Source organism: Cucurbita pepo, chromosome LG02 (genome assembly GCF_002806865.2).
Source record: "Cucurbita pepo subsp. pepo cultivar mu-cu-16 chromosome LG02, ASM280686v2, whole genome shotgun sequence".
Lineage (NCBI taxonomy): Eukaryota > Viridiplantae > Streptophyta > Magnoliopsida > Cucurbitales > Cucurbitaceae > Cucurbita > Cucurbita pepo.
This window is the reverse complement of record NC_036639.1, coordinates 10706229-10720228: the sequence shown is the minus strand read 5'-3', so window position 1 is coordinate 10720228 and position 14000 is coordinate 10706229. Positions and strand designations below refer to the sequence as shown.

At 34.5% G+C, this 14000-nt stretch overlaps 3 protein-coding genes across 6 annotated transcripts in view; 1 reads left to right on the top strand and 2 right to left on the bottom strand.

Moving 5' to 3' along the window:
• Positions 1-570: 570 nt before the first annotated feature.
• LOC111787516 (inositol 3-kinase-like) lies at positions 571-6533 on the bottom strand. Of its 2 annotated transcripts, XM_023667501.1 has the most exons (3): positions 5138-6533; positions 3556-3646; positions 571-835 (listed from the first exon to the last, which is right to left on the bottom strand). In XM_023667501.1, exons 1-3 carry the CDS (start codon positions 5999-6001, stop codon positions 732-734), a joined length of 1059 nt encoding a protein of 352 aa, XP_023523269.1. In that variant the 5' UTR covers positions 6002-6533; the 3' UTR covers positions 571-731. The 2 variants fall into 2 exon arrangements, with proteins under 2 accessions (XP_023523269.1, XP_023523268.1); XM_023667500.1 differs by lacking the exon at positions 571-835 and having other exon boundaries at positions 3291-3646; positions 5138-6519.
• A 1421-nt stretch (positions 6534-7954) lies between these two features.
• Positions 7955-10238, bottom strand: LOC111787517 (nudC domain-containing protein 2-like). Of its 2 annotated transcripts, none has more exons than XM_023667502.1 (5): positions 10096-10238; positions 9846-9994; positions 9698-9746; positions 9374-9516; positions 7955-8398 (listed from the first exon to the last, which is right to left on the bottom strand). In XM_023667502.1, exons 1-5 carry the CDS (start codon positions 10142-10144, stop codon positions 8276-8278), a joined length of 513 nt encoding a protein of 170 aa, XP_023523270.1. In that variant the 5' UTR covers positions 10145-10238; the 3' UTR covers positions 7955-8275. The 2 variants fall into 2 exon arrangements, with proteins under 2 accessions (XP_023523270.1, XP_023523271.1); XM_023667503.1 differs by having other exon boundaries at positions 7955-8387.
• Positions 10239-11277: 1039 nt separating this feature from the next.
• Positions 11278-14000, top strand: part of LOC111789125 (vacuolar cation/proton exchanger 3-like) — a 6227-nt gene continuing 3504 nt past the window's right edge. The window contains exons 1-7 of one of the 2 annotated variants that reach the window (XM_023669774.1): positions 11278-11461; positions 11611-11678; positions 11863-11891; positions 12843-13039; positions 13131-13346; positions 13418-13534; positions 13604-13720. In XM_023669774.1, coding sequence (XP_023525542.1) covers positions 11384-11461; positions 11611-11678; positions 11863-11891; positions 12843-13039; positions 13131-13346; positions 13418-13534; positions 13604-13720 — 822 coding nt within the window. In that variant the 5' untranslated portion in view covers positions 11278-11383. Of the gene's footprint in view, positions 11531-11610; positions 11679-11862; positions 11892-12842; positions 13040-13130; positions 13347-13417; positions 13535-13603; positions 13721-14000 lie in introns of both variants that reach the window. The other variant, XM_023669773.1, reaches the window with a different exon arrangement.

Sequence of the window (14000 nt, the reverse complement as noted above, 5' to 3'; positions counted from 1 at the left end):
CCAAGGCTTCAACCAGCATTCCTCCTCTGTCGATTCGCGATGTCTCGTGGCTGTGGTGCACAAAGAACGTAACAATGTTGCAAAGACGAACTTTAACACACCAACTAATTTGATGGTGGCACCAATGATCAAAGAATCTGAGTAAGAACAACAAACACAAGAAATTAGAGATTTAAAAAAAAAATAGAGAGAGTATCTTTCAATATTAGATATAATTTAAAGATTTATGATTTATTGAACACATAATTAAAAGAATCTTAGAAATTTATTTAAAACTTTCCTAAATTTATAATTTAATATTTTATTTTAATCTACCTACTTCAGCACAAATGTACAAATTATTTTAGCATATAAAATTTCTAAAAGTAATTATTTTGGTATTTTTTAAGATGTATTTTTTTTATATAAAAAATAAAAATAATGAACATAGAATATTTCTTTTTTAAAAAATAATTATAAATATAGCAATTAACATCTTATCACATTACCCATATCTTAAATGGTAGCAATATTACTGTTTATTTTAATTTTTTTTTTTAATCTTTTTCATTAATCATCATATTTATTATTTATTTATATTCCTTTTGATTAGTCATCAAATTTATGATTTGGGTTTAGCTACAACTTTCAACAAAGCTCCAAGATTAAGGGAACTACAAAGTTGTTTGGTTTGTGAGATTGAGATTAGGAAAATTTCAGCAGCTTCCTACTTTCTCCTCGTTATTATAGTTTTAAGTTAGCCCATTCACTTGCTCCACTGCTCTGTGAGAAGCTGGCAGATTCAATTGGCATTCTGATCTGACCGTTCCGAGAGATTTGTGGAACTGTTCGTGTCCTTCTGGCATCCGATGGATCAACTCGTTCTCTCCCGGAGACAACGAGTCGATGAACTGCAGCTTTNATGATGTGAGATACCTTTTAAACTTGCTAAAGTGATGGGCTTACTACTCACAAGTTGAAATGACTTGAAATGACTTGAAAGTGAAAGCTTAGAGATCATAAAAGTTCTTCCTTTTACTTTTTATTTTATTTTATTCCCAGAATTTTTCAAAATTTATTCTTTAAGCTGAATTTTATATTCGTTTAATTTTGGTTATCAAAATTTTAAAATTTATATTTTAGTCTTCAAACTTTTGAATTACAATTACATCAGTTTCCTTCTCTATCGTTTTGTGAATTGACTTCAAATTTATGTAGTTAGTATTAGTGTGTCTATTCGAGTCGTAATGTTCATTGTGGTGGGCAATTTGGTAGGTGTATTTGTCGGTGTAACTAGAATAATTAATTTTAGTTGAATTACAAGTTTTGCCCAAAATTTTTCTTATAAGCTAAGTCTATTTAGTTCTTTATATTAAAAAGTGTTAAAATAAGTTTAAAATTTTAATTTTGTGTTTACTTGAGTTATTGAATTCTTAGTTTGGTATCTAACACATCGTTCATCTACTCAACATTTTTTAAAATCATAAATCTATTCAACACAAAATTAAAAATTTGATGTAAGCATAAAATTTAATTATATATCTAATAAATTAATTTAATTTTTTTTTGTAAAAAAGAAATTGAAAATTGAAAGAATAAACATTTTTAAAGATGAGAAAGAACTTGAATATTTTAATTCTTCAAAAGCAAAACTATTTTTTATTAAAAAAAAAAGGTTTTATTGCTAAAATAAAATTTATAGCCAACAAAGTTTCCATTGCAAAATTTAATAATTAAAAAAAGTATGGAAATGTTTTTGTATTTGATGGTAATAAAATTTAATAAGTGATACAAATGACGATAATAATACAAAAGAAGCCTCCCAAGAAGGGTCCAATGGTCAAAATATTATAGCACACTAGGAACCTTCTGGGTCCATTTGAACCTTAATGATTAAGCTATTTATTTAAAAAAAATAAAATAATAAATAAATAAATAAAATAAAATCCACGCTCTTCACATTCTTAACCTAAAAAAGGCAGCATTTTATTTGAAAATGATAATATGGTTTTTTTAGTATTTTTCTATGAGAATTTAAACATTTTATTGTAAAAAAAAAATATTAATATTTAACTACACAATTTTTAGAATATCACTAATCTATTAAATATAAAATTTAAAAATGATACACATCTAAGAGTTTAAACTACGAAACTAGTAAAATTTCATGATTTTTAACGATATGTTTCAATATTTATTATCGTTGAACAAAAAAAACATACTAAAACTCCTTCGTTCTAATGCTCTTAATAGAACTCTTAATAATCAAAACGTGTGATTATAATATTGAAGAAATTAATGTGAGGAATTCATTCTCCAAAAGAATAAATCAATTTGAGCTTCCAACCAAGCTAAAAAGGGAAAGGAAAAGTGGGAAACCAAATTAAAATATTATAAATACTTTGGAAAAATGGAAAGAATAAAAATAATTATAAAACTAAAAGTGACCTCAAAACAAGATGCCTTCTCTTCTTTATTATAAAGAATACTATATATTTTTATTTTTATTTTAATCTTTTCATCTTTCATGTGTCACATTTTTAATCAAAATTCTTATTGTCTTTCTTACTAATGTTTAAAATTTATTAATGAAATTTGATCAATAATACCGGTTGATTGTTGACCTTGTTGACCAAACGATTCGACTATGCATCTGTTGGATTCGACTATGCATCTATTGAACGACGCTTACGTTGTATCCAATCACTAGACCACTTCTTACTTTGTGAAAATGGAGCTCCCCAAGGCTTCAACCAGCATTCCTCCTCTGTCGATTCGCGATGTCTCGTGGCTGTGGTGCACAAAGAACGTAACAATGTTGCAAAGACGAACTTTAACACACCAACTAATTTGATGGTGGCACCAATGATCAAAGAATCTGAGTAAGAACAACAAACACAAGAAATTAGAGATTTAAAAAAAAAATAGAGAGAGTATCTTTCAATATTAGATATAATTTAAAGATTTATGATTTATTGAACACATAATTAAAAGAATCTTAGAAATTTATTTAAAACTTTCCTAAATTTATAATTTAATATTTTATTTTAATCTACCTACTTCAGCACAAATGTACAAATTATTTTAGCATATAAAATTTCTAAAAGTAATTATTTTGGTATTTTTTAAGATGTATTTTTTTTATATAAAAAATAAAAATAATGAACATAGAATATTTCTTTTTTAAAAAATAATTATAAATATAGCAATTAACATCTTATCACATTACCCATATCTTAAATGGTAGCAATATTACTGTTTATTTTAATTTTTTTTTTTAATCTTTTTCATTAATCATCATATTTATTATTTATTTATATTCCTTTTGATTAGTCATCAAATTTATGATTTGGGTTTAGCTACAACTTTCAACAAAGCTCCAAGATTAAGGGAACTACAAAGTTGTTTGGTTTGTGAGATTGAGATTAGGAAAATTTCAGCAGCTTCCTACTTTCTCCTCGTTATTATAGTTTTAAGTTAGCCCATTCACTTGCTCCACTGCTCTGTGAGAAGCTGGCAGATTCAATTGGCATTCTGATCTGACCGTTCCGAGAGATTTGTGGAACTGTTCGTGTCCTTCTGGCATCCGATGGATCAACTCGTTCTCTCCCGGAGACAACGAGTCGATGAACTGCAGCTTTCTTCTGTCTACCTCGTCCTTAATTCTCTGCAACACAAAGGGGCAGTAATGAGTTCACTAAAACAGAAACTCGGTATTATACGTCGATCCCACTTTCAACTACTGAAAAAAAGAGCGAAAGAAGCAGGGGAAAACTACAAACGAGATCGATCTCATCCACGGATCATTTTTCAAGATTTCGAAGAGACCTGTGAACGTTGAGGAAGCAGTACTTGTATCCATATAAGAGATCGAAACATGATGTATACCGGAACAAAAATGACTTCAAACAAACTAGAAAAATGTTACAGCTAGATTGTTGGTCTCTGTTTCGTATGGACACGCCACGAACATAAGTACTCTAATCATCCTCTCGCACAAGATAATCTATAGCCGTTTACGCACAAAGCAACATCAGATGAAGTAAATGAGTGTTCCCATAGCATGGAACTTCGACACGCCATTTCGACTCTGATTGAGAAACTTGGCTCACCCTAAAGTTAATGATATGGGCAACAGGTAAAAAATCAAAGCTATTTGCACTTGAAATCACTGTTCATGAAGTTAAGAAGAAAACTTTCACTGCCTCTAAAAAATCAATCTAAGGAAAGAGAGAAAACACGCAACAAGCAAGTTCCAAGACTTGGGAGATATGTTATGCTTTTATATATATATATATATAGATATAGATATGATTATCTTGCTAGTTTTCACCCATCTTCACTATTCTCACGATATCTTACTATGTTTGATTAAACTTGTCTTGGTTAGATGGCCATCATGGTTTGAACTCGTTCACTAAGCCCTTTAATAGTTTTATGGCCTTTATTGATGTAACAACCTAAACCAGCTAATAGATATTATCCACTTTGGCCTGTTACGTATCGTTGTTGGCCTCACGGTTACAATATCTACTAACGGTGGGTTTGGGTTGTTACAAATGGTATTAAAGCCATACACAGAGCAGTGTGTTAGCGAGAACGCTGGCCCCCAAGGGGAGGTGTGGATTGTAAGATCCCCACCTCAATTGGAGAGGAAAATAAAACATTTATTTATAAGAGTGTGGAAACCTCTCCCTAACCGACGCGTTTTAAAATCGTGAGGTTGAGGGCAATATGTAACGGGTCAAAGCAGACAATATCTACTATCGGTGGGCTTGGACTGTCACAATTGACGACTAGGCCAATACTAATTTTGTGGCGACTACTCATCAAGCCAGTATGGTTGCTTATGAACCTATAATTTACAACCCGACAACCTGATGATTATAAGAGCATTCTCTACTGAGATAAACCAGAGTAGAGCTAAGTTAAGATATGTTTTGGCTGAAACTTTGTTCTATATCTTCAGATCCCTCATCTTATTCAGCAGGATATGCATATGATTACAAATTCAGTAATATGATCTACTAATCATTTATATTGTCCTAGAATTGCTCATAGATAAGAACTACATATAAACTATAAAAAAAAACACCAACATTTCAATTTTTTTTAAACTGTATAGTGTTCATCCAGAGTTCGAAATTAGAAAACATACCTGCAAAATTCTGGACTCAAAATGGGGCAGGCCAATTTGGGCGACGGTAAGAGATCCAAACAAATTCCCAAGCAATGCAGCATCCGGCACAGTCAATCCAGCCGTGAAACCCGCGGCAAAGCCACCCAAGAAACTGTCACCGGCGCCGGTGGGATCGAGCTGAGTTGCTGTAAACGGAGCAATCTGCAACACGCCGCCGTTCGAATATAACTTACACCCTTCTTTCCCATTCGTCACAACAACAGGGCAAAGCTTCTTGACCTCTTCAACATCCATAAACGGAGCCTCTTCAGCAGAAGCTTTTAACAATCCAATTCGAGGCAACATATGGAAGAACCCACTCTCTTTCAGATTCACATGCTGCACAGTCCCATCAATTTCATCAAAAACTCGAATCAAAGACTGAATATCAACAAACACAACATCACAAATCTCAATCATCCGTTCAAGCGTCTCAGGGAGAACCTCCCCACCAACCCCAACCGCCATTCCAAATTCAAATCTAAAATCAGGAAGATCTGAAGGCAAAATCGGAGCACAGGCGGAAACCCTTTTCAGAATCCGATCTCCATGGCCATCGCCGGCGATTGAAGAGTCGAAAAACGCACGAAACGTCGTCGTCTTCGAATTCCCGACAACAATCGGACTCTGGTTAGTCGAATAGGCGAAATCTTCCCCCACCTTGGAAACAGTGAGATAGGTAACCGATAGGCCTTCAAAGACCGTGGAAATGAACGAGGCGGCGCCGCCGAGAGACTCGGTGACGACATGGGCATCGCGAATAAGGATATCATGGCAGAAATTGCCGACAATCAGAGCACGAGGAGGAAAATTGGGAGGTGGGTCTTTGGTATCGCTCACCATTTGAGGGTTGTGAAGGGAAATAATAGAAAGATTGAAGAGAAAAAGGAGAAAGTTTCGGTGGGTATAGGGATCATGGGTGGAAAAGGGAAGGAAAAGGGGCTAAGCCGCCATGGGAGGAGGATTTCGAAACGGAAATGAAGGACAAGAAGGGATTTGTAATGGAAGTGAAGGTATGCATTTGAGGACAGAAAAAAAGAGAGTCGTGTAAAACGGAGAGAGTGGTGGCGGCAGAGAGAGGCAACGTGCGCCGGAGAGAGATTTGGATTCAAAAGGGTTTATGTAAAGCTCTGGTTTGCATGGAATTCTTCTGTTTAATTCATTTTGTCAGAAGAACAAAGTTTTGAGGATTGCATTTATTTCTTTTTTTTCCTTTTTCTTTCAAATAAAGTGGGTCAACAAAGGGAGCTGAGGGGCCAAAAAATAATAATACCATAATATTACAATAATAAGAGAAAAATGACTTTCTGTTCTTTAAAAGTGTTTAGTAGTATTTTAAATTTTAGATTTAATATATTTTCACATTTCACTAATTTTTTTTAATGTTTGATTAACCTTTAAGACATTTTAAATGTATCTAATCAGAGTATATTATATTTTTTAACCAAAAAAGTCGAGATTTAAATTACCATCTCGACCTTCTTTCATGTATTAATCTAAAACTTCCAATCTATTATTTAAATATCTAAATGATATTGTGTTTAATTATTAAACTTGTGTATTTATGGCACCTCGTCTCCCTATTTTTCACCAACTTCCAAAATTGTTGGCAGAGGCGAAGTGATATGGACAAATTCCAAATCCAAAGGTGGAATTCAATCTTAATAACAACAAAAGATATGGGCGTGGCAGTAACCCTTCAGGGCAGCTAAAATGACCAAAACAGTCAATAAAAGGTAAGAAGAGGAAGAGAAAAGAAAAGGATCCAGTAAGATGATTCAATAATAGCAAAAAGTAATGTACTGCTTTAAAAGATCATGAAGGAAGCCACCTTAGAACACTAACCACCCCGGCAACAAACCCGAGGTGACAATGGATTCCAAAAAACTTCTCTCGCGAGGATTTGAATTTCTAACTTCTAAGTGGAACACGGAGAATATATGTTTTGACCAATTGGATTTAACAAAGAAAATCAGACTTAGAGTTGGATGATTTGAATATCTAATCTACTGTGTAACAGCTTAAGTTCATCGCTAGTAAATATTGTCCTTTTGTGTTTTTCCTTTCGGGCTTCCCCTCAAGGTTTTTAAAACGTGTCTACTAGAGAGAAGATTCCACACCATTATAAAGAATGTTTTGTTCTCCTCCCCAACTGATATGGGATCTCACAATCCATCCCCTTTGGGGCTCAGCATCCTCAATGACACTCGTTCCCTTCTCCAATTGATATGGACTTAGGACTTAGGCCTTAACCATCTAATTTCAACCAATAAATTCAGGACTCTTAAAAGTAACAATATACAATCAAAGCCACACAAGAACTCTTCAACTCATAAATAAAGGGATTTTCTTCTGCTTTGGACCTTTTAAGAGAAAAGAAGATAAAAAATTACATACCTGGAGTAGTCATCCGTCCTTTGAGAGGTGGGAATCTGAAAGCAAAGGCAAAAAATGCAGAATATTAATGAATGGCCATGACATAATGGTTAGGAATCTGATACCACCTCAATTCAACACTTTTGAATAGGGTTCCAACTGCTGCAATCACAACCGTCGCTGCAGCAATTCCCTTCTCTAATTCCCATTTCTTTTACGTCTTATTGCTCAAAGGATTAAAGAAAATACCAAACAAAGCCAAGAAGATAAGATCCCACCAGAAAAATGCTTTCATCCACCACTTTGGACATTAAACATGAGCTGTTACGCATGAACTAGGCCTCTAGACAGGATCTCATCACATTTGGAACATAATTTGTGGGAGCATTTAAACTAAAGAGGAACCTTTTTTCAACATAATTTATTGGGATCTGGGCAAACTAATATATAGATAATGACGATATCAGTTGCTACGTTTACCATGTACTTCCATCTGCTATAGAACTCTAGGACATAGTTTTGTTTATATCAAACCAAATAGAAGGTTAAAAGCTTATAATACAAAGTATTTGGTAGATAAATATATATCAACTAAATCTTTTTAATTCATTGCAGCTATAGCGCAAAGACTCGGTAAATTTCCCTTCCACAATAGCAGCTATTACAGGGATTGCATAAATCAAGACCAGGAGAAAACCTACATTATTTACTGAGGATTAATAGAGTGTCACGCCATGCAAGTTATAAATGCCACAAACTATAGTTGTTAATCTGAGTGAATTCCACCCATGAAGGTCCTTGGATCGGGACAGTTGCCCGAAAACTGAGCTTGTGAGAAGTCAAATCCAGGGTTCTGCAAAGGAACTATGAGAGCATATTAAATTTCAAGATTTCATTACATGACTGACACGACTCTGGACATATGAAATTATGTAGGAAAGGAAACAAGTTCATGAATTTCAAAGGTATCAAAACTTTTCAAAAGCATTCCACCCAATAAAATTTTAGTAAACTGACGAGAATCCTACAACTCCTCCATCCATATGTGTGTCTGTATGACATGCAGAGTGGATAACATTCGTATGCAATGATTGAATGCAACCCCAATTATATCTATACCATCCAAAAAAAAAAAAAAATCAAAAATATGGAATTCAAAATACAACAAAACAAGTAATGCAGGGCATCCCATGAACTTGAGAATGGACTTATGAGATATTTTCCTTCAACTCGATTGGGTTCTAAAGGTTGCCACCAAGGATAGGCTCCAAATGGAGTAGCCTTGCAGATGAATTCTTGAGCTTGGTCATGGATGAAGTGTAGGAATATTTGGGTTATATCACAAGTCCTATCATCTGCAGCTTTGCAAAATTGGTTCATCTATCCAACATCAGCTAGTACAAGAGCTCATCATATGTTCAAGTCATCTTGGAAGTGCCTTGAAGGAAAATGAGTGAAGCTTTTGGGTTAGGAGTTTCTTCACCCTCTTGTTATTGCACCTAATTGACTACTTAAGGGATATCTTCAAAGAGAAGAAATCAAACAAAATAGACTATCATTGTATTTTCTCTTGCTTGGTCCTCGGTGATGTATGAGAAAAACCAGGCCGTCTCTTATGAATTGAAAATTTGGAAGAAATGGTTCATGTACTCTACATTAGTTGAAGATTTCATGTATGCATCTAGAGATTTNGAAAAGAGAAGAACAGAAAGGAAAAGAGAAGAATGGGAAAAAAAAATGAACAAATGCTCAAGAAAAGAAACAAAAGGAACATAAAACAAACATGGAAAGCACAAAACATGTTCATATCATCTAAAAACATGGAAAAAAAAAACGGACCTCCTCTTGAAACCTTTGGAGCATAAGACGCTTCTGCTCAAGATCAGTGGAGTAAGGATCAAGTTGACCCTGACCCTGTATGGGAGAAGCCCATGTCTGACCCTTGTCCCTCTTCTGCAGTGTAATGTGCATTATGCCATCCTCTGCCACACCAAATAAACAAAACAATTACACCACAAAATAGACAAAAGCGGAGCAATAGAAGGGAAATACAAAAAGAGCCATCAATAATCTGATTAGAAATTCCATATATTTGGTCTAAAATCATAACATTCAACCGCCTCAAAATTATAGTTAATCATTAACGCGAGAATTCGCAATCACCTAGCGTCCAGAAAGACGAATCCGTCTTCACAGGGCAAGTAAGTTCGTGCTGCAAATCAACGATTCAAAGAAATCAATACAACATACGAATTAATACATCAAACTTAAATCAAGCAAGAAAGAGAAATGAAAATGCAATGATACTGACATCGAGATAAGGAGGATTCCCCTTAATCCCAAGCTCGACATGTCTAGACTGAATCTTGCAGTAGAATTGCTTCGAATGAACATTCGGAGGCAAATTAATATAAATATTAACCTCCTCCAGAGTCTGATCCCATTCAAACACTTCCTGACCTGAAAAGAAACAAAAAAAAAAAAAAAAACTAGTAATACAGTGAATTAATTCGGCAAATTGAAAATTCCGAAGATGAAATTGATGAAGAGATAGAAAATACCGTTGTGGAGAAAGCTATGGCGCTTTTCTGGAGCCAATTTCTCCGCCATTTCTTAGGGTTTGCTTCTTCCTTCTTCCCCTTTCCCGCGAGTTTCACAGAAGCTTTCCCCTTGCTTTGTTTCTCTCTAACGAGAAGTTCCGGTCTAGCGAAGCTTAAATATTATTCCTGAACCGGCCCCAAACTTTTACATATTTGCGTTTTGAACCCGTGTTGAAAATTTGAAACTATTTCCAAAATGGGTCTTTTAGCAAAAAGAAAAATATATATTTGCAAAACTATTTTTAAATATTAAAATATAAAGTTTTTAGTTGTTTCTTCCATAATTACATTTTTGTAATTAATTTAGTTAAATAACAATTTTATTTTTTCAAGTTTATCTCAATTAATAAATTTAATTTTATCTTTACTTTCATATATAATAAATCTCTAAATTTTAAAAATTATTAAATGGCAAATAAAAATTTAACGACTTATTAAATTAAAATTTAAAAATTTAAAAATTTATTTAAAATCAAATTAAACACCTAAATTAAATTAGGAAAAAAAATAAAAACTAAAAACAGGCACATTAAAATGGAAATATATATAATATTATTATTACCATTAATAATTAATAATCATACTTTATATTTAAAAATAAATTAAATTTATTCATCAGTGTCAATAATTTAATAAGATTGAAATTCGTCCAATCAACACATGTTGTTTAACCGTGTTTTATCTTCATTCACGTGTTTATGTCTACATATCAATTTTTAGTGACTGACTTCGATGGTCATCACGTAATGTATAACTACTATAAAGTTCATATAATGTACTTTAATTAAACAAATTAAATCGCTCTTACAAGTAATCAGCCATTAATTTGTTTTATTTGAGTCAAATTAATTCCGTTCCACCATATTCTAATCAATCATATATTCAACAATAAAATCCAAATAAGTCAGTATTTGAAAGTACATAAATTAAAATAAAATGATACGTAATGGACGAAAATAAAATAATTATAAAGTTACCAAACATATATTATACAAAAATGGGAGTAATTAAGTGTCACCGTAATTTTGGTAACTGAAATTTCAGAAAATTCCAGGAAATTTCGTGTTCTTTCACTAATCGTGTGTTTTTTTTAACCTTAAAATCCACAATTTCAGACCCATTATATCTCTGTTCTTGTTTCTCCGCCTTAATTTTCACCTGAAAACGCACAGACACTGCAGCATCGGCGGCGATATTTCATTCTAGGCTAATTCCTCTGCCGGACTCCGCCGTGGTGGTTAGCCTACTCATGGGTTCAGACGAGCCGCTGGTTTTCCGTGATTTGGAGATCAATGGAGGTGGCGCGACGGCGACGGCGACGGCGACGGTGAGGTTTGGGTTGGTTAGAGATTTGTGGGGGAATTTACTGAAAGTGGTGTTTGGAACGAAGCTGGCGGTGCTTTTTCTGATTTTTTTTTCATTTATTTTTATGTATTTAATAGAATCTGACCTGTCATGTAATTGTGTGCCACGTAGGCATGGACACTTGGTTTGAGCTTACTTGGATTGGCTCACCTTGCAGAACGTGTCAGTTTTTTGACCGAGTAAGAACGCTTTTCATTTTCCTTCCTATAATTAATTAATTTATTTATTTGAATTTTTTATTTATGTTTTTAAAAATTTAACAAAATTTATAATTCTTAACCTATAATTTTACGAAAATAAATTCATAAATATTTTTCTTCTAATTTCGTGCGTTGTTGTTTCTTCGTTGAAAAAAAATATCAGGCAGATTGCATTCTTCACGGGGCCCACAGGTACTTCAAATCTCCACCGTCCATTTCTGAGTTGTTGTGAATCAGACTTTATTAGTCCATAATTACCAAAATACCCCTACATTTTTTAGGGTTTTCTTAGAGAGCAACGAGTGTCAGCCAGTATGGTCGATTGTGAGATTACACGTGTATTGGAGAGAGGAATGAAACATTTTTATAATGGTGTAAAAATTTGTCAGTGGTTTAAAACATTAGGAAAAGTCAAAATATGACAATATCTACTAGAGTGCGTGTGCCATTACACAACCCATCAACCCAATTTTTATAGTTTGGGTTCGATTGCGATGTCCGACATTGGTTGGGGAGGAGAACAAAACACCATTTATAAGGGTGTGGAAACCTCTTTCCCGTAGCAGACAAGTTTTAAAGCTTTGAGGGGAAGCCCGAAAGGGAAAGCCCAAAGAAGACAATATCTGCTAGCGGTATATCAGTGTCGTTACAAATGATATCACAGCCAGACACCGGACGATGTGTCAACTTTCTTACTGTTCCCCAAAAGGGGTAGACACGAGGCGGTGTGCCAGTAAGGACGTTGGCCCCGAAGGAGGGTGGATTTGGGGGCGGTCCCACATCGATTGGAGGAAGGAAAGAGTGTCAGCGAGGACGTTGGGCCCCAAAGGGGGGTGGATTGTGATGTCCCACATTGGTTGAGGAGGAGAACAAAACACCATTTATAAGGGTGTGAAACCTTCTCTGTAAGCTCAAAGAGGACAATATCTGCTAGCGGTGGATCTAGGTCGTTACAAAACCCATCAACCAAAGGGCGTGTGCCATTACACAACCCATCAACCCAATTTTTATAGATTGGGTTCGGTAGTCTAGGTTGGTCAAATTCTTAAGTCATTTGAGTACGTAAACTCCTCGTAAGTCGAAAAACATAATTGCAATTTGTAATTTAACCCGGGTCGTATTTGTGTTCGTTAATTATGGCAGTTGGAGGGCTAGTGAATGCAACATGTGGGAATGCAACAGAGTTGATATTAGCAATGTTAGCTTTACACCAAAACAAAATCCACATCTTGAAATTCTCCCTTTTGGGTTCCATTCTTTCCAATTTACTTCTAGTTCTTGGCACATCTCTTCTCTTTGGAGGCTTATCCAATCTCAACAAGCAACAAACATTCAACCCAGTAAGCCAAAAACAAAAATACTTTCAAATCGAACACGTTCGAGAAACAAGAAACAAGAACATTAACATTATCGATCATGTTTTCTCAACAGAAAGTCGCGAACGTAAGCTCTTTAGTGTTGCTACTCGGATTGCTATGCCAAATGCTGCCATTGATATCAAGATTTGCATCACCATCAGCTAAATTATGGACAGATTTGTCTGTTCTAGAGCTATCAAGAACTTGCAGCATCATAATGCTCATAGCTTATCTTGTTTATGTGTTCTTCCAATTGAAAACCCATAACCAATTTTTTGGTCTACCAGAGGTGATTATTCAAACTCTCTTGAACTCTAAGTATAATTTGTTGTCTAAACATGTGATGAATGGGTTGAATAGGAGGAAGAGGATGATGAAGAAATGGCAATAATTGGGGTTTGGAGCTCGTTTGGTTGGCTGGTGGGTATGACCATTGTCATAGCTGTTCTATCACAGTATGTTGTGGCTACAATTGAGGTATATTTCATTGAAAGCCTTTCTTTTTGTGTTTGTTTCCAAGAAATTATGGGTTTTTGTTGAGCGTAGGAGGCATCACAATCATGGGGAGTTTCGGTGAGCTTTATGAGTATAATTGTGCTGCCGATTATGGGTAATGCAGCTGAGCATGCTGGGTCGGTTATATTTGCTGTGAAGAACAAATTGGTATGTTTACATGTAACCGTTCAAGTCCATCGCTATCGGATATGATCTTCTTTGAGTTTTTCCTTTTGGGTTTTTCTTCGGTGTTTTAAAAACGGTATGTTAGGAATGTTAGGATCGATACCAGTTGTTAGGATCGCACAACAACGCACACGCTCGATCTAGATGAACACAAAGAGAAGGATAGAGAGAAGTTGCAAGGAGAACTCTGGCTAAAAGGATTTTTTATTGATGACTTCAGGCATGTACAACAAGAGAGTACAGAGAATAGAAAAGTACATTT